Here is a 26,180-nt window from a genome sequence, read left to right as displayed (position 1 = left end):
TGAATTAGCTCACATTGAATCAGCTGCCCCTATTTTCTCTCAGGCTGGGTTCTGCGTGGGCGTCTGAATACGTGCAGGCTTTCACAGACTCGAGCTCAGTGGAAATTTCTTCTTTTCGATCTAGGACAAATAGAAATCGGTGGGCTCAAAGGGGAGTGTTGCTGTCTTTACTCTAACATAAAGAACTGAGGTTGTTCTGACACTGAGGAATGGGAGACATTCGACACGTGAAATGATTCGGTTAATTTTCAAGAGCTAATTTCCAATAATTTTTCGTTGTTATGGTTCAGAAATTCTAAATGTGTGCCGAGAGACATTTAAAAGACAAAAGACAAAAATATTTTTATTTCTGCCACCTTAGCAGGCACCACTTAGCATTTGATTGTGAGACTGTGTTGTCAGCAAACCAGAGAACAGTGAAATCAGTTCCCCATGTTGCTATTTGCTTTTTAAATATGTATTTCTTCATGCACAGCGAACATTGAAGTAATGCCAAAAAGTAGAGTTTTTGGCGCAGTGTGCTTTCATTTATTCCACACATGAACATTCACGAACAGATGTTACTGTGCACAGACCAGAATTAGCACAGTTTTACTGTAACATTATTATAATCTGTAATGGTCAGAGAGGTTCGACCTTGCTGCCAGCCAGCACTGACTCATTATCAGAGCTAATTTCAGAACTGGAGAGAACACCAATGACTGGAATATATTCATGATGCATTCAGGGGGCACTTTGCAGAACAGGTACATCAAGGCTGCTTTGTGACACCTGGGTCGTTTTCGAAAACATTTTCAGCTAAGGCTCGGTACTTGAACCGATGAATGTGAAATCTTAGTCATGTTTGCTGTTCTCCAGGTAGATTCTGTTGGAGCTGAAGTATCAGAGGGATGATTTCTGCTGAGAGACTGGTCTTCACTGAGCGATCTGTCATGCAAATACTGGCATTGTTTGCATTTTACACAGAACATTTCCCCTTTTAGTCAAATTATTTGAAGGCTTTGTTTGCTGTCTGACATCTCTTAAAACACCTGTGACTGTTGGGCAGCTTTTGACTGTGTGCATCATTGATTCAGTCACAGCTTTGCTTTGTTGGGATGGGGATGATTAATGGTCTCAGAACTAGCTGCTGGTTATTAAGTTATTGTCTGAAACAAGTAAAGAAGCAGAGTCCCTGCAGAGAGCCAAATAAATTCACACAGATGGATTATGAGACTGAAAACATCATCTGTCAACCTCCAAACAGGTGTCTGAAGCAGAGTGGATACAACAGAGTTATGTAGAAAAATTAAATGTTTTTCATAATTTTTTAATTACAGTGTAAGATACAAAATAGCACACTTCAGCAGGAGGAGGAGCAGCGGGACCTTTTTCCTCTCTAGTACATCACTCATCAACTCATTCAACGTTCTGCTTTTCAGCTATCATTACAGTGAACAGCGAGTTTATAAACCAAAGCCAAATACTGTCTACTAAACTAAGCCTCAGTTGTTTATTTAATGATCAGTGATCAAAACATATTGATCAGCACTTCTTGATCATCATATCTAAAAGAAATGCAATCAAAGGAGATTTCATAAAATAGTCTGTTTGATTAAAGAAGTATTTATATCCTTCACTAGAAGTAGCAATACCACAATGTAAAAATACTCCCTTATATGTAAAAGGCCTGCATTTAATGTTTGTAGAATGTATTTATGTTAAACTAAAGTTTAGTAAACTTTAGCCTACTGAAAGTATCAAAATTACAAGGACTCGTTATGCAAAATGGCCTCTTTAAGAGCGGTGGAGTCTAATAATATGGTTTTGTACATCAAATATTGATCTGCAAAGTAACTAGTAACTACAGCTGTGAAATAAATATATTTATTGGAGTAAAAAGTACAATATTTCCTTCTAAATTCAGTATAAAGCAGCATCAAATATAAGTAGTTAAGTGCAAGTACCTAAAAGTACCTAAAAATTTTACTTGAGTAGAGTACTTGAGTAATTGTACTTAGTTGCTTTTCACCAATGTATTGGATGTAATCAACAAACATTTAAAATTTAAATATTAGACTTCATGTTCAAGAATTCAAAGGAGTATTTGTCACACAGGTAATATGTGTAGTGAAATGCAAGGTGGCATGCTTCTGAAGTTGTGCTAATAGTAGGATTAGGAAAAAGAAATGAAAAGGATAAAAATTCAAGACAAAGAAATTTCATATGCCATAAGTGCAAATATGCAATGTGCAGGGCAGTGGAAAGGATTCCCCGAAGAAAGTGTGCTAGACCCCTGTCCCAAGGACATACCGAGGTCAGAGGTCAGAGTTCATCATCCTGTTGGCCTGAGGAAAGAAGTGCATTTCCTCATAATCCAGTTTGCACCAGTAGACCAACATAAAAGCTTACAATTTGATAGCAAGGACGAAAGGGTCACAACAACCAAATTAAATGTGTTCTTAAACAGTAGAAGTAGCAATATGTAATGTGTCTGTGTGACACAGCTGAGCAAGTATCACCCAACAATCCCTGAATGTGAAGGAGAAGTGCCACGAGTGCCAGAATCACTGAATCACAAAGGCGTAGGAATATTTTAGTACAAATCATCATATTTTTGCAGAAATCATAGAGCTTTTTGTTTGGTACCATCGACTCAACTAAGTTGTTGATTGTGCTTTTCCACCCAAAAGGTCGCTAAATCGTTTTCTCAGACAGGAAACAACAACAAATCTGCACCTTAGGTGCTAAATTCAGGTTTGCTGACTGCCAGGTATTGTATTTTCTGACTCTTTAATGGCTCCCAGAAAGCCTTATGTTGCTGAAACAGGTGTTGCCTTCATTTTCACAGTGGTAATCGACCACCATAAACATCACACACTACAAGACTGAGTTCCTGCGTGACTGTACTTTGTTTTGTCAAAGTCTAAAGTTACCATGAATTTGAGCAGCCTGGATTTTTGCGCTCTAAATCATCACAATAATGTGGGTTATTTTGATTTATTTATTTATTTTTTTCCTTTTGGATGTTGGTGTGTCATGGGTAAAATCCTTCTCTTCTGATGTGGAAGTGCAGTAGAATTGAAGTTTTGTCCTCAAAGGCATAGAGAGAATTCTTCTTACGAAAGAAATTCACTTAATTCAATTAGCCTTTTTTCCCTCTCACTTGTAACCAGTCAGTGCTGCCGTTTGGTGTAATCAGAGCTATCTGTCTTGCTGGCTTTCCGGGCCTTAAGGCCTTTTCCTATTAGTTTTTCTTAGTGGGATTCCGGCTCAGTGTTCTGGGCCACAAGTGTATTGTCACTGGCTTTTGTGATAAACACAAATTGGCTGCATGTATCCCTAGTAGAGTTAGGTAATGTAGCATGTCCGGCTCTCAGATTCCAGGGCGATGGTTCAGCCACAGGCATTTTCCTCTATCAATATTCATTTGTGTCGATGCGGCTGCCAAATGACGCTGCGACCAGACCATCCTTCTAGGACTGTGTGACCTCTTGTGTGGTCACATATGAGGAGAAGAGGGATAAACACAGCAAGAGTTTCATCATGACCACGTCATGCACTATAGAGTGTAATGTGTGCCATAAGCACTCAGTGAGAAAACCTGTTTTGCAGCAATTTAGCTGAAGTATTGCAGTAGTGCAGGTCAAGATGAGCTTAAAAATGAATTAGAGGCACCCATTAGGTAAAGCATCTGTCAGATTAGACCAGATCTCACAACTGGATTTAAAGGATTTAAAGCTGAGGGAACATGATTCATATGCTTTATTTCTCTTTTATCCCTCAAAAGCAAAAGAGGAGGGGAAAAAAACACTCTTCATGCTTGTGCGAAGGGCTTTATTTTGATGGTGTTGCTTTTATTTTGATGCACTTCTTGTCAAAGCCCAAAAGATTTTCTCTTCTGCCTGGATGGCTGCCCCTACGTGACCAAGGTGGCACCTGCTGCTTCAGTGATGGATGGTTGACAGAGGTGGTGGCTTTCAACCCTTCATCCTTAGGTTGCAGTGATTTATTGTCCTGCTCTTCATCCTTACACCTCATCTTGTCTATATCCTTTTTTAGATAGAAGATCTGTAAAAACCACACCCTGCAAAGGGGAAAATATACAACATGGACTACGTGTGTGACATTACAATGACTTTTATCTGCTTTAAATGTAATATTCTGTTTAATTCATATAATATTCCTGTGCAGACTTATGATTCTGCTGTGATTTAGTGTCCTTCTTCATCTTCATATCTCATATTATATTCTCTTTTATATAGCATAGTGGATAAGCAACCACGCCCTGCATAGGGAAAAATACACAACACATACTGGTGTGACACTCACAATGACTTACCTACTTTATATTAAATATTCTGTGTGACATTTGTGTACAGGCTAATGACTTCTGTGACTGCTGTGATTTATTGTCATTTTGCCCTTCATCTTCATACCTAATCTTCTCTATATCCTTTTTCATAGTAGATAGCCTATGTAACAACCACACCCTGCATAGGGAAAAACATACAACACAGGCTACTCTGTATAGACTTTGACCTACTTTATAATATTCGTGTAATTCCTGTAATATTTCTGTCAAGACTTGATGATTGACAGATGACAGATGATTCTGCTGTGATAAGTCCAATGGAACTGATTAAACTATTTAGGCTAATTAAATGAGTCGTGCCAATGACAGTAGGTTACATAGCTGCTAAATGGCTTTCACGTTAAAGCTTTTCTTTGTGTTTTTGAAGCATGAAGTCACTTCTTGAGCATTTTCAAGTCAGAAAACGATGTTAGGAGAGAGGACGGGCGCCCTTCAGCAGCCGCGGACGTGCGCGCACCGCTGGAGGCAGTCGAGCTGCAGACCGGGGCTTGTTTGGAGGAACTCTGGCTGAAGGTAGCGGCGGAGAGGAGACAGGGACGAGAGCTGGGTGGACATGACATGTGAGCCAAGTCTGCACAGATAAAACAAATACCCAAAGTATGTCTGCGGCAGGGGCGGGTCGATGCTCGGAGGGACTTCACACAGGTGAATGAGAGCACAGCTACACATTCTTCCGTTTTTGCTTCTTCCGCTTCACCCTGCTTCAGTCTGGCAGACGTCAAGGCGCAGCAGACAGGAGAGGGACGGAGGAAGAGCCGCTGTTTAAATAACTATCCTACAAAACGTTTCTGCGCAGAACAACGCGACGGCTTTACTGAGTGACCGCAGACAGACAGAGACACACGGGAGAGGACACTATGTCAAAGGAGGCGAGACGAAAAGGTAAGGGGGCAATACAGTCTCGTGCTAACAAGTAGAAACCCGCGTCTCGTGCTGTTGGAGGTTGGCGCGCGCACAGCCGCGTGCTGCATGGATTGAGGCAATCTGTAGGAATGCGCGACGGTCAAAACAGACCTCATGCATGACAGCCCGGTCTGTCCTTATATCTGTCTGTCTCTCTCTGTGTGTCCGTGCAGGTGTTACAACGAAATTTGTGACTCGTCAGATTCTGTGACGCTGCAGGTCAAATATAGAAAAAAGACCAATTATTGAAAGGTGAGCTGTTAGTGACCTACAGACAGACCTGCAGACCACCTGTTTCTGCTATCACAGCTATCAGTACTGTATGTGTGACCATATCTAAATACCATATGGGAGTGACACTATTTTGGTAACTGCTATTGAAATTCAGTATGTGACCATATAGTAAAAAAAAAAAACAAACAACTTTTGCTATGGAACTATAGCTGAAATTCCCAATCAGGTCACAGAATCTGCGGACACAGGACAGGGACAGCACACATTGTTCACACATCTATTCTACTCTATTCATAGCATCAGACAATAAATCAGAAAATAAATAGCCAGGACAAAGCAGGAGAAGAGAAAAAGAATAATACAGAGGAGGTCAGTGCATTGCTAATAATAGCAGGCAGTTTTTCATGCAGCTCTTTTGATTGTTAAATTGGATGTGGTATGTGAGCGAGTGTTGACAGGACAGCGTCAGCTAGGCCTCTGAAGTCATGACATTTTATGAAGCTTAAAAGGTTTATTGTTGCTAATTTAAAAGATTATTTTGCTGCTATTATTTTGCTGCTCAAACGTGCCACCATTGTGGTGTTTGGTTAATTTGTCAAAAAAAACCCAGAAAGCCTGGAGGCGTGGGTCTATTTACTGAAGAGCCTTTGAGCAAGTGACCAAATCTCTTCCAGCTTCAGGCTTGCTGTTCTGTAGCCTTTATGCTCTGACCTTTTCCACAGAGCAGGAGTGGAAGGAGAACTTCCCTGCAGGAATCAATGAAATATTAGATCATTATTACTCTCAGTAGTGACAATAAGTGTCACAATAGAGAGTGGATTTTATTCAGTATGGTTTGGGCTTTAAAATATTGCTGCCTTGGATTTACAGCAACATCCTTACTAGATACAAGGGTGCAAAGTGGAAAGTCTCTAAAATAATATGAATAACATATTTTATTTATTATATATTTTCCTAAGTGCCAGGCTAAGAGCAGGAGTTGCATTAACCCATTAAATGCTGGAGTTTCCCCCTTCACTCTCCCCTTGAGTTCCCTTTGAATAATGTATTTTCTGTATGTGCTAGTTCTCACACTTCATTGTAGCTATTGTATATCTATGCTGCTTTCAGTGAACGAATTAGTCCAACCAAAGACACCATGTTTTTTATGTTTGCACCATTAAAACAAAGTGGAAATATTCTGGTTTTCTGCATCATTTTGACATTTACTCATCAAAATGTGTTTACAGGTCTTGGGGAGTACTACTGCATATGTGAAAAAAACTTGTATAAAGCCTTTTGTGTCTGAGGGAGCTGTGAAACTCTGATACCTCGAGAAGAAAATTCTGGGGGTGTGGAGTTAGAAAGAAGGGATCTTACCAGACCTCTGTAGCCTGCTCCTCATCTCTGCTTGAGACTAGCAGCTTGAGGCTGCTAATAGCATAACACACCGGAATCTCCAACCAAACTGTCGGCGGTCGAGTTGCATTGTGGGTAATGTAGACGGCAGGTTTTAACAAGGAAGAAGAATGCATGGAATGAAAAAGACTTTTTAACATTGTAAGTCCAGCAGTGATATAATAATGCTAAATCGGTGCCGTACTCCTTTAAGAAACATTGGCAATGTCACTAGAATTTGAAATAGAGTTGAGAGGATTTGCACAAAGACCGGCAGCACAGCAGATTCAACATGAAGTTTAAGCCAATAAAACGGTTAATAAAAGGCCCTGTTCATGATACAAATATGAAAGGGAATAAATACAAACACAAGATGCTGAAGATTGTTTTTAATTCTGAAACTGAGGCACAGATATTTGGGTCACAGTTTGTAAAGAGTTTGTTTGCATGTTCATTATTTGTGTACCAACTTGTTTAAATGTAATGCTTTGTACATAAAAAATGTCAGGTGCAGCCTCTAAGGTCACAAGAGTTTCTACTCCAGAAATCAAGCAAGTAGTCCTTTTTTAGTAGACAATCTTGCAAGACAAATTAGATTCTCTGAATGCATGGAAAATTTTTATCTCAACAGCTGCAACTGGATGTCTTCTTCAGATAATCTTAATTATACTGCATTGAGCCTCCTCGTAAAAATGCACTTGCTAATAGAAACTACACTGTAAGGCCTTACATGCCGAGCTCTATAATATCATGTTAACCCTGTGATTCTCCAGCAGGCTGATGGCAGATTGATGGCAACATGCAGTATGTGTGAGCTTACGGTTAGTACAGTCAAGCATGCAGTGTATTTGTTTTTATTAAATATTGCTTGACCTTAGTTCACAGTATAACTTGTGAAGTAGAGTGATTCTCATGGAAACATTGTTCTTCAAAGTCCCCCCCATTATGGCCAGGACAGACTTTTTAATTTCATGACTTTCACTTATGTACGAAGATCGTATCTTTGTCATTTTCAATTATAAGAGGGCTGCAGGGGATTCCACACTTCTTAATTCAACCAGTTAAAATAACAACCAGCGTTTATGAACTAGCTAATCTTTGGACTTTGCAGTGTCTTTTTTCAGCTTCTGCAGAAGCATGGCCTTGTACCCAGATTCACGACTGTCTATTAAAACAGAAGAGAGCCCCAGTTTTAATCATCTAAATATTGAAAGATAATTTAAACAGAGTAATAAGGATTTAGGAATTATGAGGGTTGTGCTGAGTAAAGCTTCAGTCCTCAGAATAAAGCAGGTGTGACTCAAACTTAAAAGAATATTAATGGACTTTTTAGCCTTGCAAGTGGCGTGGCTCTACGGTAGGAACTTTCTTCATATCCTGAATTTATACAGTAAAATTACTCAATAGTTTCTTTTTGATTTGTACAAAAATCAGTATAGACATTCATGGTTCCCAGAGGATGTATCTTAATGACTTTGGTGATCCCCTGACTTTCCCTCAGTTTTAAATTAAATGTCTTGACAAATATTGGATGAATTGTAGTCACTTTGTTGATCACTTAACCTTTCATCTAGCATCACTATCTGGTCAACATTTTAATTTGTTCAATACCTCGATTTGTGACTAAATACCTGCAAAACTAGCGACTTTCCCATCAGCCTATTCTGTTCTTTGTGTTTATTGTTAATTAGCATTAGTTAGAACGCTAACATGCTAAACTAATGTGGTGAACATGGTAAACATTATACTTGCTAAAACTCTGTATGTTAGCATGCTGACATTAGCATTTAGCTCAAAGCACCACTGTGCCTAATACAACCTCACAGAGCTGCTAGCATGGCTGTAGACTCTTAGTCTTGTTTAATAAACATTCAATGAGGCCAATTAGCTATCAGCCATTTTAGAAAATGTTTTTTGTTTAATTTGACTATCTATAGGGAAATACAGACGCTCAATCCCAGTTGGGCTCTGCTTGTCATTCAAACATTTTTGCACCTGCTAACGTCTCAATCTTTTCATTGGCCACTGAGGAGATTACATGACAACAGAGGGTGCATCTTTTAATGGGACCCACAATTTAATCAGCTGGTATGGGAATTCAAACCATGAACTCGTTAGTTACACACCTGTTTTTCTGTCTTTGAGGCTACTTCCACCCCACTGCATGAGTTGCGGCTTGAAGCCAGACAGTTATTGTGTTGCTCAATCTCTTTAAGAACTTTTGCTTTTCTAATCACCCTCGGTCATCTCCGTCAACCCCGTCCCAGAGTCTATCTAACCCCTACTGTTTGTCCTCCCTATGACTTCATGGACCATTCCTGGACTCAGTGTGAGGTATAGCAGCGCTAAGTATTTTGTATTCCTCACATTTGATGAAATTGGATCAGTCTGAGTTGTTGGGTTTTTTTTTCATTTGCTGTCTAAATAAAATAAATGAGTAGGCTACCTGCTGTTTTGCTGAGATTCAGCTTCAAGCTAAAAATAGAGCTGAAGGATGCTGATGAACAGTCTTCTCTTTTCTCTCTGCTTCCTTCTCTCTCTCTGTAAAGGTGAATAAAGTGAATGCTAATCATTTGCCAGTATGTTACATACAGTTTTTATCAGACTGCAGGCACATTTTGTGGTCTGATGCTGTCAGTGATTCCCCAAACCCAGGTCTTATCACTCAGTTTAAGATGACATGATAAATACTTTATATACTGTATTATACTACAACAGCTTGCTGTGTGCAGTTGTCGTCATACTGACAAATGGTCCCCAGACAGCCTGCTTAACAGCAGCACCACAGTGTTCTCTGAATTCTACAGAGGCGTTTGCTAATGCATTCAGCCCGTGACCTCTGTTATTTTATTTGATCATACAAAACAGTGTTAATTTAAATTTAATAGCTGTTTGTCATGGGAAAGCACACTGGGCCTGTGTCGCAGAGCAGCTATTCACAATGCACACAGCAGCTGGCCCGCTGCTATTTGAGGCTCACCTGGAGCCGGGCACCAGTCTACTTGTTGTTTGTCACAGCCAAATGTCTTGACGTCACACTGGTTTCTGAATGCAGAGTGGAAGGCAGAAACAGCGGTTTTCGTTTTGCCTTTCACTTCAGATTTCTGGCTACGAAGAAGCTCTTAGACTCTTGAAATAGGCTTTTTGAAAGCACAATTACTCAGCTCTCTAATGCTAGACTCTTAGCAAATACATTTAGTTTAAAATCTACTAGTGTGTCCTGCCAGTAGGGAGCAAATGTCCCTCAGTCAAATTGTCAACTGGCTTTTTTAAATTGTAGTAGAGCTAAAATGATTAGTCAATTAATTGATAAGTCAATCAACAGAAAATTAATCAGCTGTAATTTTGATGATAAAATGATCATATAAATCATTTTTCAAGCAACAATGCCAAAGATTTGGTGAATCCAGCTTCTCAAATTTGAACATTTGTCATTTTTCTTTGCCTTATATGACAGTAAACTGAATATCGTTTGCCTGACAAGTCGAGCTATTTTGAAGACGTCACCTTGGGCTTTTGGAACAAGTGATGGGTATGTTAACATTTTATAGGCAAAATATTTCATAGGCCAATTGAGAAAGTAATTGCCAGATTAATTAATAATGAAAATAATCATTAGTTGCAGCCTTAGTCCATAGAACAATGCAGGATAGCTTAATCAGGACACAATACTGTGCGCAGTAAGACTGCTGTCAAGGCTAACTATTGTTTTTCAACAGGCAAGTTTACAAAAATTTAGACAACTTTACTGTTTTGGTTCACTCTCGACACTCTCAAAGGGTCTTTTCCTGCCCAGCAGGCAGCTGTTTTCAGTAAAAAAGCTCTGATAAACCCACTGTACACCACTTGCCCAGCACCAAAAACAAAGCAACTAGCTGGTGAACATAGTGGAGCTAAAAGAGGAGTGAATATTGGACTTACATTCACCAGGTGGACACAAACACGACTCCAAACGAATGACAATGTTGCTCTGTGTCTTCTGGATGTGTAAATAAGTTGTGTACATAGCTTTATACAACTGTCCCCAAGTGGTCAAAAATCTGTTAATGCAGGTTTAAAGACAACCCAAGCTGACCATAGTGTGTTTTTTTCAGGCAGCCATTGATTTCCATTCATATTAATATTTAATATAAATCAACTTTGAAACTTGTTGAACATACTGTAGGGTAAACCATCACAGTGAATGGTATGTTTTATGTTATTGTTGCCTGGTACTGCAGTGCAATGCAGGGATTACTTTGCTCTTTGGTGTTTTTAGGTGCCTGTGAGAAGATGAAAATGATTTAATTCATTGGAAAGACATCCATGCTAGCTTTCAAGCCAACTTGTTTCTGCACCCTCCCAAATTCCCAATCAAATACTTAATAATACTACTACTAATGAAATTATATTATATTTGGGCCGCAGCCTCCTCACCCAGTGCATATCCAATTTAAAATCATAAGAGCATGGACTTAATATTGTAACCCCTTTACATGCAGTCATCCTCAGGCTGGACATACAGTGCTCTATATGGGCATTGTTGCATAGACAGAAGGGGAGTTGTAGCGTAGCAGTCCATTAACAGTCGATGCAAGTGCCGATCTGCATAACTGCAGTGCAGATAAAGAGCATCCAGGAGGATAATGTCTGGAAGGTGAATCTGTGACCGACTCAACATTTTTGAGGAGAGATCAATCTCCTCTGACTGTAGAGATTGATTTTAACTGTGCGCTGATGCTGAAATTAGAAGAAAGGCTATTATTAGCTATTTCCAGCTCACAGAGGACCAGGCAGACTTTTCTTCATTGTTTACCTGTTGTGAACCATAGGATGTTCACTGTGGCAGGACATAAACAGACTCAGCAGACACAGAAGCACCATCTTTTTCCTTTTCTCTGTGTGGATTTCTGTACAGTGTCACGTCTGGTCAGGTCCATATGATTTTCATCTTTACTGGGGCATGTTGCATGTTAAAATGAGGGGCAGAGGCACTTCTCATTTCCTCTCCTTTCTCCATGCACAGAAGGAAAACATAATTGGATTTCCTCTTGACGTGGTAGATATCACACTCTGACGTTGTTGCTTGTCAAACATTCACTCAGACGTGGTTTGCATCATCAGACAGCTCCTTTTGACCCGTTAGCTCTTTTGGGTGCTGTTAGTTGTTTAGAGTTCCTTGGGTATTAAAGGCTGCTAATTACTAAATGAGGAGATTGGCACTCATGTAGCTTACAGACCATCTGGGTTGGGGAGGAGGGCAATTTGAGATAAAGCTCAGGCGAGAAGAAATTCCTTTTAAGATGGTAGCAATTGATCTAAAGCAGATTAGGTCTCTGATGAGGAGGGATTCCTCCTATGGGGCCGTCCTCAATGCTGAGGGCTCGCTCATTATTCTCAAAACCTGGAGCACTTCATAAGTACCTTCTTCAAGCTCACGTTGAAGCAATTTCACATTCAAAATTGTAATACTTTCATCTTGCATACATACATATTACATGTATATTAACCTCATGGCAGGAGGACTGAGTTGGTAACAGTGGACTGTTTTTCTGTGGCCAGAAAGGAATCTGTTGGTCTTCACACCAAACCTATTGTACTTAATTCTGATGCATTTGCCTGTTTAGTTCGGTTGGTTTTAGGTTTTAGGTAAATCAGTCCTACTGGCGTGACATTGTTTGTCAGTACCTTCTAAAAATGTAACAAACAAACGTTACAAAATGATTAATACTATTTTCTGATTTGCCACGTCTGTTTCCAACCACCTATTTTTATGAAAAAAAGTCCAAATATTGCAAAAAAGTTTTTATGCTTGACTTAGGTGGAAAAATTGGTGTATCGATGAAAGCAAAATGAAATTAAAACAGACTTAGCCAATAAATCATGATGTACATGAAGCATGTGACTTAAACGTCCACTGAACAGACAAAAAAACGACGACAGATGAAAGCATCAGATCTGTGTGGAGCGATGAGGAGTCTTGAGATGTCTCAAGATGCAGTAATTATTTGTTGAGTCGATACCTTGAATAAAACCAACCAGTCCCTTTTTTTGTAACAGTGCTGTGCTTCAGTAAATATTTTAGGCAGTTGCACTTGACTTTGATATTTCCACTCCAGAGGATTTATAATCCATTTTGTTTCAGGACACTTTGAGATACAAATTTAACGAAAATGCTTATGCATATATCCTCTGAGATTCGCTCGTCTGTGAAAGCCACCTGCAAGATGAATTCAGCTGCAATTAAAGCCAGCTGCATGATGAACCCCCAGATGATCAGACCCAGTATAAGAGAACCAGCGGGCCCAGAACCAGATTAAATACTCTAAATATTTTATACTCTTATATAATATCTATTCTGAGCCCACTGGGGCCTGAGGTGTTAGAGCTCAATTTCTGAAATAATTTCTCTTGGAAAAGTTGTTGTCCTTTAAAGGTCCAGTGTGTAACATGTAGGAGGAGCTATTGGCAGAAATGGAATATAATATTTATAAGTATGTTTTCATTAGTGTAGAATCACGTGAAAATAAGAATCGTTTTCATTACCTTAGAATAAGCCCATTATATCTACATAGGGAGCGGGTCCCCTTCCATGTAGGTCGCCATGTTACACCACCATGTTTCTACAGTAGGACGGGTGGAAATCTGTTTGAATAGGAGAGGAGCCAGACGTACCTGCCAGATCAAATGAAATATGAGCTCGACAGATTCGTCTGGTTCGCAGGCTAGAAGGGGAGGGTGATGTGAGCAGTATTCAAATGGTTGCAATCTGCAATTTCACTGCTAGATGCCACTAAATCCTACACACTGGACCTTTAAATAGCCCCTTAAAACACACACTGAACAGGCTTTATTTATCTTGTTTTTACCTGTGTTGTTTGTTTATTCATTGTTTTCTCATTGCTTTTACTCTCAATATATTTTTATTAACATTCAACAATTCAGCGAAAACTTGAGTTTAACTTGTAGAAAAGTGGGGTTGAGACACATTTCCAACTCATTCGCTATACAGCTGGAGGCAGTTGTACAGTCCAAGGTTAGATGTTATCCTCTCAGAATAATGGCAGAGTAGTCGACGCATATATATGTAATAGGGAAGACAGAAAGATGAATGAGTTCAATTATAAATCTTTCAGGAGCTGCAGTCAAGCTATTTCTTACTTCTCCCTCTGAGTTACCATCCTGAATCCATAACTTGACAGCATCTTCAACAGCTGCCTTCCAATAGAACATTTTCCATTTATATTACATCCCTACAGGTTAACATGTCTGTATTGAATTTCCATTAAATCACATGTATTCAGTGTGCAAATTACACTGAGAATCAATGGAAAATACCATATAGATAAATAAATTATAGGGTTTGTTGCAGTAGAACAATAATAGTCACAGAGAGATTTTCTCCCATTGTGAATATCATGTAACATATGAGTCATGCAGGATGAAAGATGTTCTTTGCTCACTTATTATACTGTTAACATTCACTTAGAAAAAAAGATACCTTGATTTAGCTTTTTATCCATAAATACAGACTGGGCACATCTGCAACAAATCATCACCACAGGTACAGCTGGATATTGATTTAATTCCTACCTATTCTCCATATTTGTCTTTGTGGAAAAATGTCAAATACTAGAAACCCCTTTTACTTTTATTACCTTCACCCATGACAATAAAGTACATGGTAGTACGCTGTCTACAGATTTTTATACAATAACTCTTGCACAAAAAGTAATACAATTCTGAGTTTGCAACATTTTCAGATTCCTTTTAAAACAAAACAAAAATGGATTCTTCCAGCAGTAACTATACAGCTTCTGTCTCCCTCCCTCCCTTTGTTTGACATAACTAAACTAAAGCATCTTCGAGTCATTCACGGAGCCAGACAAATACCCTTAAACCAGGTGGCCTCTGTTGTCGGAGAGTCAATTGGAAGGTGAAAGATGTAGCCCAATAGGTTTCCTTTTGCAACAAGCTTAGGTGATTCTGTTCTAGTGGAGTCACTTCCTTTCTTTGTAAGCTGCTTAGAGCATAATACTAGACTGGGGGAATTAACTCAGTAAGGCACAAGTCCTTTTTGCTGTTTCTGTAGCTTAGTAGCTAAAATGAACACAGATATTGGCATGTTAAGTTTTAGTATTTGATCTTGTTTGTATTTAAATCTACCAAACATGTTTCTATTGCCTGGAAAGGAAGGTTTTAATTGTCTTAATTTCAGTGTCTTTGTTTCACTGTCTCGTCAAATATTCAATGTCCAAATTAATGTTGAAATTAAATTGTCTTTTTGTCTGCTATAGCAGACATATCTGCTCTGTAAAAAAGGGAGAAATTATATTTTATATTTTTTGGTTTCATGATGGCCCTCTAGTTTTATATTAATTTGCCCGTTCTGGTATCTATATAGATGGAAACCTTATTTTGATACAGCCAATCAAATCTTGCATAAAACAGTAACGTCAGCGGTCTATCATCACAGTCACACTGGGCCAGACAGCAGACTGCTCCACAACACAAGAGCCACAGACTCTGAACAACAACCCATATTGGCTTTCTTGCTAAAGTCTCCTTCTTATCTAACTTATAAACACGAACAGATGTCTTGTCCTGAACCTCAACGAGCCACCAAGCAAACATTCACTGGGGAAGTGCACTGCTAACGTCAGTTTACAGGCTAGATAGCCAATTAGCTGCTCAGCTGCAGCACATTAAACAGCATGTAAATGTACCTGCAAATGTTACTTCAGTCTGGTTAGATGCTGTTGTGGTCCTTACTCTTCAATACCACTAAAACTGCCTTCACATATTTGCTCTTCGCTCACCGCGAGGTAGGGTGCAGCAAATAATGCAGACACTTGCAGAGGCAAAGCGCAGCACAAGTATACGTTATCAAAAAGTGTGCTAAGCTAACTTAGCATTGGATTTAGCTAAGTTAGTATGCCTATTCACAAATGTGGTAGGCCCATCTGACTACTGACATTTCGCTATTACTTTTCCTGGCGAGATCTTGGTATGATTTTAAATGTTGTGTTATAGAGTTCAGGGAACTGTGAAACACAGAGTATGAGTTTTTCTTCCATCACTCTCTACCGACACCGCATTTGTCGCTTCTGGCTACATTGCAAACAGCTGTCATCTCATTGATCTCATTATATTACTTTTGTAACTCAGCACAGTTTCATCAAAGGTGCCTTTAAACAATTCAAAAGCTTCCACAACCACATGTCAAATATTCTGTACTTCAGACATGTAGAAATAGAAAATGAGACACTGTGGTTTAACAAGCTGTCAGCCGACCGTTTGGAGGTATTTACTGACAGCTATCAACAGCTGTAATAACATTAGCCCCGGTGACCACACACAGCTATCCCAAAGTCCTGTCCTCACTGAGCTGCAGGGTTCACACACCTAAACCTGATGAGTCCTGAGTGTAGGCTAACCAGTGGATTACCTTAGCAAGCCAGTTAAGACATGACATGTAGGTAAGACAGCTTTAGGGGGGAGTCGCATTTCTTCCTCTTTTGCGCCAAGCTAACATGCCCGGACCAGTCTGTCAAGTGAAGGCAGAGAGAGCAAACGGATATCAACCCTCCATCAAACTCCTGTTAAGACAGCAAACATGCTGACCTCACAAAATACGGAAGTAGCAGAGCTTAACTGGCTTGCTAACCATCCCATAAAATACAGAATCGTCCCATAATTGGAAACTAAAAGACGTGAGGTGCGTAGAAACAGCTGTTTGCGCTTGCAGCTCTCTCTCTTGTTGACTGGCCGTCACTTCACTGTCGTTTCCCTTCTGTCTGTGGATTGCTGCACCAGCTTTAAAGAAAGAGACCTAAATTATATGGCAAAAAAGCTATTTGCTTGAAATAGCCTACACCCTTTTTTTTCTTTTCTTTTCTTTTTTTTTTTTTACCAAATAGCATTTTCAGGGACTATACTCAAAATCTACTATAGTAGACACAGAAAGTCCATAAGACTGAGCAATCCATGCAACTTCTACATGAAGTCAAACATTTGACCCAGTAGTGTCCTGTGACAAATTAAAATCTCAGCACTACCTCCTCACACATGTGTAGCACTGCAGCCATGTGTGTGTAATAAAGCTAGAGAATCATACCTGTATGCGAGTGACAGACAGCGAGGGGGTATAACCCGTGATTGCAATGTAGCTGCTCCAGTAATGAATGCTGCCAGCCCAGCGTTTCAACCGGCTGCAGGCTTCTGTGTCACCCCCGCTGGAAGTGGATAATGGAAAGAAAGAGATGAAAGAAGGATGAGATGAATCACAAGCAACCTTGTGTTGTCTTGCTCTGAAGTAAAGCTTTTTAGATATTTACACAGAGATTTTCTTTGAACAGAGCCCAGTGAAGTGCTGGGCTTCTCCCCATCTCTTACTCTCACATTGTCAGTTACCATAAGTTAAACATTCGGTTTCAAAAGACAAGCTGTTTTGGTTTTGCATGCTTTAATTTTGCAGACAAAAGCATTTTGATCAGAGTGAATCACCAACTGGTGTTTTTGGTAGCTGATTTTGTTTGAACACTGTGAAACAGAATTTAAGCATGTCTAATTAGGGAGAAGGACAGGAACATCCTAACATCCAATTTATAAATTGCAGGTTCATTGACAATACTTTGCTAATTCTTTTTACAGCACAAAATATTTCAATGACACATTATGCTAATTGGAAATGTTGCCATTTTTAAAGAAAGTGTAACTCAATTAGGGTTGAAAAAGGCATGAAACTTGAGCAGGATTTACAAGCACACAAATGCTTGTTATGAATGGGAAAAGTTAGTTTGAGCCATTTTCAGTGTCATTTATTTTAAATTAAAATCAGTCAAACTCATAAAATGTTCACAAGGTTTTTTACTAATGACTAAAACAAGTCTAATGTTTTAGTCTACAAAAAAAAAGTGTCAGGTTGAAAAAATATGACTAAACTTTCAATTTCAGGATTTAGACTAGATTTAAAAATCCATCCCTATGACGTGAACGTAGCATAGGCTACATATGTATCGTTGGACTGTGGTCCAGACTGAAATATCTCAACTACTGGATGGATTGCTATGAAATTTCACACAAACATTCATGGTCCCTATAGAGGATGAATTCTACTGACTTTGGCGATCCCCTGACTTTTCCTCTAGTGCCATCACCAAATTTTAATTTGTCCAATACTTTGGTTTATGACCAAATACCAGAAAAACAAATTACATTCCCATCAGCCTCAGCTGTGTGTTTAGTGCTCAGTAGCAAATATTAGCATGCTAACATGCTAAACAAAGATGGTGAACATGGTAAACATTAAACCTGCTAAACATTAGCATGTTAGCATTGTCATTGTGAGCATGTTAGCATGCTGATGTTAGCCTTTAGTTCAAGCACTGCTGTGCCAAAGTACAGCCTCACAGAGCTGCTAACTCTTAGTCTTGTGGTCCTATATGCATTGGCATGAGATATAATTCTACATATCCTACATTAACACAAAATGTTCCTATTCCTTGTTCCTGGCTTCCAGGTCTGCTCAGATTCACACTTCTGCTGGTTATGGGATCATAATCTGTAGTTCTTTCAAGCATTCACTCGGTATCAGTGTGATACAGTGCACTGTAATGCCCTGCAGGGAGCTACAGCAATCATTTCCATTACCCAGTGGGGAAGGCATCGCTTGGTGATAGGAGCTCCGGCGTGAGGCTTCAGCCACACAAGCAATTGGTTAGATTTCCTAAACCTTATGAGACATTCAAAGGGCACCTCCAGGAGTAAACTGAGTGCACTAACACCCACAGAATATAGCCTACATGGGTATCTGTGCCAGCAGTGGACGCATTGAATAAAAACAGTAAAAAGTTAAACATACTTTTAAAATCACTTGGAAGGCCTCATAAGGTGACTGACTGAGTGTATCCAGTGCACTCAACACATCAAATCCCATGATGGAGAGAGCTGTTTGGCAGTTGTTTAGGGCAGCAGCTGGCTTGAGATGGCTGAATCGGAAGTGTTTTTATTTTTCAAAGTAGTTCCTTTCCTTGGCTCGTGCTGTGCACTCCATCAGCTCCTCTTACCGCTCGGCATGTGCCTTCTGTGCCCACAAGAGCTCTCAACATTGTGGCACACAGGAAGGCCTCTGCCCGTCCATATGCCTCCTCAGGATGGCTCTCTCAGATCCTCAGACAGTCAAGTACAAAGCACAGAGTAGAGTGACTCGTCAAATATTAGCTGCTGAATACCAGGCAGAAATCCACTCGTCCACACAGGCCTACAAGTTTGTGTTTGTGTGTGTTTGTCTTTCTTAATGTAGGTTGTGTCAGCGCGTTCGTTTATTTGCAAAAGAAAAGTCTGGAGAGAAGCTATTCCTTAATTTGGCATTTATTAAAGAATTGGAGGATCAAAAGCATCTTGTACAAGGATCTTTTCTATTCAGAAAACCACAGTCAGCAAGCTGTTAATCTGTAGCCATCATCCTAAAAAAGAATGCTATTCTTAACATTACACAGAGTTTTAAATGAAAATGTACAACTATCTGATAGGTTTCTACAGAGGTGGGGAGGAGCTGTGGTTTAGACTTAGCTCTCCCTTCGGTGGTGCACAGGCTGGTCCCAGCCTCTAGGCACACGATTTCACCCTTCGTGTGGAGACAGCGCCCTAGTGGAGGAATCCTACACTTCCTCTGTTTGTAAGTTGCTAAAGTCTCTGCTTCGTTCCCCAAAACTGATACTTTTCCTCTCATGGTCATTACAATACATACTGTCCTCAGTACATGATGTTCTTTCTGATATCCCTGTTTCTTTGTATAAATGTAAGCCTGTTTGCAACAGCTAATCAACATTTCCCTACAGTCAGCAGTCTGCAGGACAACACTTTAAATTGTTAAACCTCATGCCCTGTGTGTGTGTGTGTGTATATGTGTAAAAAAGTTTCAACATGGTATTAATATAATAGGCAATCAACCTTCATTAAAATTTTTAATTCTCACAAATCCCTCCTTTTACACCTTTTAAGGTGTAAACTCAATCAAAATGATGCAATTACACACTACAACCCCTATCCCCATCTACCTGTATCTCCTGTAACTCTTCTTCCTCATCTGACTCCAAATCTTCACCTAACAGGGGTATTTGGTAAGGCGGAGGGTCTTTCTCTTTGGTATGGGCTGTGGTAATGAGACGGTTGATCAATGCACATAAGCAGGGGATGCAGCAACAGCCACAGCACACTAAAATGGCTGCGAACAAGCAAAGGAAACAATTAGTGACATGAGGGGGGCCTTATATTTACCAAAATAATGATTTGCCCAATTACTGAACGGGTCGTTGATGCCTGAATTTTCAGCCAACTCTTCAGACAGGGAAGTAAGGCCAGCTAGAGCCTTGGTGATGCTTCTATCAGGGGCAGTATTATTGGGAATGGATGTACAGCAGAAATCCCCAAACATTTTGCAAAGTCCGCCCTTTTCTGCCAACAGCATATCTAAAGCCATCCTATTCTGCCAAGCCATTAGGGAAGTTGGTCCCAATTGTTCCTCTTAGGCCACAGAGGCCTGGTTGGCGAAAAGGGTGCCACGGTTGACCCCTAGGGTCGGCCATGACAGTTAGGGCTTCTCAGCTCTTTGGGTCAAGTTCTTAGTTTTACCTTTTAGAGCCCTTACTCGTGTTCAGCCAATTCAGTTCTAACCTCCGCTAATGTGCGTAAGGGTGGTGGGGTTGGTACACAATGTGTCAGGTGGTGCCAAATTGCTCCAGCTTCTCCTTTTACCTGGACTGCGTGGGAGGTACACTCAACCACTTCATAAGGTCCTGTCCACCTGGGATCAGTCCACTTTCTCTTGTGAACTTTCACTCGTACCCAATCCCCTACCTGTACTGCTGGAGTCTCGGTGATGGTTGCTTCGGGTTCGGCCAGCTGTACCTGTTTACACAAAACTCGGAACAAGTTAGTCACTGCAGTCATGTATTCGTCACAGTCAATCAGTCATCCAGAGGGGGCATATGACCTCCCTCCCTGGGTGGCCCTGACATTGGCCTACCTGTCAGCAACTCATGGGGTGTCAAGTGTGTCTTGGCCCCTGGGGAGGTTCTCATGGACATAAGTGCCAAAGGCAGTGCATCCACCCAACTGAGCTTTGTGCCAAAACAGATTTTAACAATCTTTCTTTTCAGAGTCTGGTTGGCTCTTTCCACCAAACCCTGCGACGCGGGATGATACACTGCTCCAAATCTATATGTTATTCCCAGTGCTTTTTCCACCTCCCCAGCTGTTTGTTACTGAAATGTGAGTCGTATCTGAGCGTACACTACGTGGGACCCCATATCTCGTTATTAGCTCATTTTTCAACCATTTTACTACATCTGCTGACTCTTTTTTGCATGGTATTGCCTCTACCCACTTGGTGAATCTGTCCACCATCACCAGCAAGTAACGGTAGCCTTTTGTTCTGTTTTCCACACCCATATCGGTGAAGTCGATCGTGATGTCTTGGAATGGTGCTTCTGGTACTGGAAACCTTCCCATTGGGCACTTGTATGTCTGCTTAGGGTTGTGTCCATTGCAAGTGTAGCAGTCTGTCACATAGTTTTCCACTATGGCTGTCATGTGGGGATGCCACCAGCATCCTTCAATGTTCTTCTGAGTTTTCTTCTTGTTCTCATGAGCTGGTCCGTGTGCTTGTTTGAGTAGTAGCTGACAAAGTTTGGCTGGAGCCACTATTCTTCCATCGTGAGCTCTCCACAGGCCTTCCTTCTTTGTTGCTCCTTTCCGATGCCATTCACTTTGCTCGTATACTCCTGCTTGTTCTTGCATGTCAATGATGTCTTTCTCTGTTAGTTCTGGTAGTTGTTCAATGGTGACAGACATCTGTCTTGATGTGTATCCTCCCGCCTTCTTAGCCGCTAAGTCTGCAGCATCATTTCCTTCAGCTATGCTGGTGTCTAGTTTCTGGTGTCCTTTGCATTTCATCACGGCCACATTTGCAGGCAGTAGTACTGCTCTTACCAGTTTTTCTAGCTGTGCTCTGTGCTTTACTGGAGTGTTGGCTGTAGTCAGGACGTTCCTTCTGACCCACTGCGGTCCATCCACATGTACAGCTCCATGTCCATAGGCTGAGTCTGTGTAGATGTTCACTCTTTTTCCTTCAGACAACTCCAGGGCTCTTGTTAAGGCCACTAGTTCAGCCAGCTGTGCTGAGGCTGGTTGTGGTATGAGACCTTGGTCTATTGTGAGATGCGTCTTTGTGTGTGGATCCTGTTTTACTACAGCATAGGAGGCCACATTTCCACTGTCTCTTCTGTAGCAGCATCCATCTGTGAACAGGATCACTTCTGGGTTTTGCAGAGGTTCTGTTTCCAGATCCGCTCTGAGTCTTACATCTTTCTCAGCTCTTTCCGCACAGTTATGCGCTTGGCTATTGTCTGTGGTCAGTCCACTTGCCATGTTCACACCTTCAATGTGGTATGTGACATGTGGTTGCAGCAGAATGTCTGAAATTTTCATTTTTCTTGCTGTGTAGAAGGTGAATGCACTTGATCCCAAAAATGTCACTACTCCATGATCGGTGTTCACTTTCAATTCGTGTCACATTACTATGTGGCTTGTTTTTGTGATTGCTTTTGCCAATGCTGCTAAGAACTTGTGCATCCTGCTTGCCCTGTTTCCATATTATCCAGTTTGGAGCTGTGGTACATTAGCACTCTTCTGTCTTTGGCCTTGTTGTTGTTGCAGAGCTTGGGAACCTCCTCCTCCTCTAGGGCAGTCTCTGGCCCAATGTCCGAGTTTTCCGCATAGGTAGCAGGGGCGGGGTCCTCCCATGTGTCCTCTCCCTCTTCCCCTGGGCCCCCCCACTGTGGCCCTGGCTGGGGATATCCTGGTTGGGGATATGGAGGACTGGGGTAGTAGTGGTTGATCTGCAGGGGGCGCTGGTCTGGCAGACGGCAACTGAGCCTTAATGGCCTCAGTTACGGCCTTGGTCACTTCCTGTTGCCAATTCCCATTTGGAACAATAGGTGTGGCCACCATCTGCTTGGCTTTACTTTTGTTCCTGTTAACCTCATCCTCTTTTTCAGCCACTTGGCGACGTAACAGCCTCTTAGAGGTGTATGGAATGGGGGAGGGTCCATTTCCGGTAGGAAGGGGTATAGATGGCTGGGCGGATTCCCTTTCTCTGGAGGTGCTGATGGGGAAACTGGCAGCACAGTTGTTGTTGGTGAGGCTGCTACTGACCCCTCCTTTTTTTTCTTTCTCTCCGCCTTCCCCTGGCTCTTGCCTGCTGCTGTCATTATTGCACAAATGGCTGTGGTGGTCACATCTCTGTCTCTAGCTTTTTCCAGTCTCCTATATGCCAATCCCCATTTATGGCTTCCTGCTGTCTCCCAATCATAAAGGGCTTCTCTATGATTTGCAGCTGCGGCAGTCACCATGCACATGATCACTTGATGGGTGGGCAGCTCAGCTTCCTGGTTGCTGGTGAGGAGACCTTGTCTCTCCCATTTCTCCCACAACTTTTCCACTGCTTTCTTTGTCTGTCCCTTGTCTTTTTTACCTACTTTTCCCTCTAGCTTTTGTATCACATATGCCTTTAACTGGCCCAAACTCATAGGCTGATCTCCCATTATATTTGTACACACACACCAAGGTGTCCTTTTAATATTTTCAAATAGATCATACAACCCAAACCAATGTATCTTAAGATTAAAACCATAAACTAAACAATCCACAACTTTCCTAACCCTATTAGTGTCTTCTCACATGCAGCTACACGTTCTTCTAATGTCAAAACAACAGGAGGAGGCCGAATGCGACCGGCTCGTCACTTAATGTTAACACACAATATCTTCGTAAGACACAGTTGGCAATCTACCCAGGAGGCATGGCACGTCTCCCTAGTCACTCATGTCCATGAGAACAACCCAACATTACACTGCTCAATTTCACAAATCCACCAACATTGCGATTTTCAACATTGCTTTTTAAAACACATAGCAATTTTCAACACATGCAACTATATTTTCTATTAAGATTCAATTTAAATTTCAAAATGTATTATTTTCTCTTATTATTACTATTCTGTTTAGTTTTATTTGCTTTTATAGTGATACCACTTCATTCCCAATAGTAATTGTTCGCTTTATTCCCAAAAAAAACATACTTAAATTTTTTTTTTTTAGTGCACCTTTAAATTTTTTTTTTTTAAACCCAGTTTCACATTCATTCCCCTTTTAATGTCTACCTCCCATACATTAATGACACATGCACTCAATATTATTATACACACAAATCCCCAAATAAGTCATTAATGTCTCTCACTCACTCTAACCCTAATTTTTGGTACTTTGTGATAAAACTCACGGGACTCCAACCCTCAGGGCCCTGTTTCATAGGGACTCTAACCCTAATTTTGGTGCTTTGTGATAAAACTCACGGGACTCCAACCCTCAGGGACTCTAACCCTGTTTTCTTAGGGACTCTAACCCTAATTTATTTTTGGTAATTTGTGATAAAACTCACGGGACTCTAACCCTCAAGGACTCTAACCCTAAGTTTTTGGTACTTTGTGAGTATAACTCACGGGACTCCAACCCTTAGGGACTCAAACCCTATATTGGCCTTAACTTTTGATTCTCCAATTCACCAGTCACTTATTGTTTGTTCAATGTAGTTATATTATAAGATTTAGACTGTAATTTCCTTACCTCCTCCTCACTCACTTTTAATTTGGTATTAGTCAATGCACAGAATTTGGTTGTTAACAACAGGTTTCTGCTTACCTTTTCTTTGAGGGATCCCGGTGAGTGACGAGGAGTCCAGAAACACAGAGCCGGTCCTACCGGAAAAACCTCAGCAGTGGACAGCGTCAAATTTTCTCCTTTTCTTCCTCAGCAAATCACGTCGGGGGTCACCAAATTTGTCAGCGCGTTCGTTTATTTGCAAAAGAAAAGTCTGGAGAGAAGCTATTCCTTAATTTGGCATTTATTAAAGAATTGGAGGATCAAAAGCATCTTGTACAAGGATCTTTTCTATTCAGAAAACCACAGTCAGCAAGCTGTTAATCTGTAGCCATCATCCTAAAAAAGAATGCTATTCTTAACATTACACAGAGTTTTAAATGAAAATGTACAACTATCTGATAGGTTTCTACAGAGGTGGGGAGGAGCTGTGGTTTAGACTTAGCTCTCCCTTCGGTGGTGCACAGGCTGGTCCCAGCCTCTAGGCACACGATTTCACCCTTCGTGTGGAGACAGCGCCCTAGTGGAGGAATCCTACACTTCCTCTGTTTGTAAGTTGCTAAAGTCTCTGCTTCGTTCCCCAAAACTGATACTTTTCCTCTCATGGTCATTACAATACATACTGTCCTCAGTACATGATGTTCTTTCTGATATCCCTGTTTCTTTGTATAAATGTAAGCCTGTTTGCAACAGCTAATCAACATTTCCCTACAGTCAGCAGTCTGCAGGACAACACTTTAAATTGTTAAACCTCATGCCCTGTGTGTGTGTGTGTGTATATGTGTAAAAAAGTTTCAACATGGTATTAATATAATAGGCAATCAACCTTCATTAAAATTTTTAATTCTCACAGTTGCAAACATTAGCATGTCCAGCTAACTAGCTTACTACCTACAGTAGTAACAATCCAGCGTTACATCCAAGGCAACTGGCTTTTTACACTACATTATTTTGTGGGGATATGTTATAAAAAAGCTCTGTTCATGACTAGCACGTCCACCGTGAAGTCTTTCCCCACTGTGTGAGAGCCAGTCCTGGTTGCTATGTGCTCAAGCAGCTCTGCCTTGATCTTTTGGATTTGGGGAAATCCAGCAACCCCAGCCATATAGAGGGCATTACATTCGCAAAACACATTGGTTAGTCCTCATCCTAAAAGCCTTTTCTCTTGCAATGTTAAAAGTGAGCCAAACTGTTTGAGAATATAAACAATGAAGCATAAATCGAACCTCTGTCTTGCTTGTCCAAGTATGTAAGCTACAGTAAGCAGCTACAGGGTTAGAATGAAATAACAGCCTCCGCTCTATACTACAATATAGTACAATACTGTTTCTTTATTTCCATGTCTTCTACATGGACCATCCACTGGATGCTGATTATTATTTTTTGGACATGCAGTTTAGCTTCAGGCTATTAGCATGACGTAAACCACACATCATGTATGTAGCCATAAAGTTAAGACCCCTTTACAGAGTTCTTCTTTTTAAAACAAGTCAGCTTGAAACTTTCAGTTTCAAAGTCAGCAGGAGAAGGTGTTGTCAACTCATAAAGCTAGCCTTTGCTTAATTAGCTAGCTAGCTACAGCTGATAAAATCTATCAGCAACACTTATCATTC

General features: G+C 40.7%; 1 protein-coding gene and 1 long non-coding RNA gene across 7 annotated transcripts in view; one reads left to right on the top strand and one right to left on the bottom strand.

Moving 5' to 3' along the window:
• The first annotated feature begins 4,811 nt into the window (after window positions 1-4,811).
• Window positions 4,812-26,180, top strand: part of pitpnm3 (PITPNM family member 3) — a 91,833-nt gene continuing 70,464 nt past the window's right edge. The window contains exons 1-2 of one of the 6 annotated variants that reach the window (XM_044201820.1): window positions 4,841-4,999; window positions 5,151-5,236. In XM_044201820.1, the coding sequence (XP_044057755.1) occupies window positions 5,212-5,236 (25 nt within the window). In that variant the 5' untranslated portion in view covers window positions 4,841-4,999; window positions 5,151-5,211. Of the gene's footprint in view, window positions 5,237-26,180 lie in introns of all 6 variants that reach the window. The other 5 variants (XM_044201816.1, XM_044201815.1, XM_044201818.1 and 2 more) reach the window with 5 other exon arrangements.
• LOC122878687 lies at window positions 20,274-24,875 on the bottom strand. The gene is made up of 2 exons (XR_006378521.1): window positions 24,610-24,875; window positions 20,274-20,758 (listed from the first exon to the last, which is right to left on the bottom strand). It is a non-coding gene; the product is annotated as an uncharacterized LOC122878687 (long non-coding RNA).

This window comes from Siniperca chuatsi, linkage group LG7 (genome assembly GCF_020085105.1).
Source record: "Siniperca chuatsi isolate FFG_IHB_CAS linkage group LG7, ASM2008510v1, whole genome shotgun sequence".
Classification (NCBI taxonomy): domain Eukaryota; kingdom Metazoa; phylum Chordata; class Actinopteri; order Centrarchiformes; family Sinipercidae; genus Siniperca; species Siniperca chuatsi.
The sequence above is the reverse complement of the archived record's forward strand: the minus strand, read 5'-3'. Positions and strand labels throughout refer to the sequence as shown.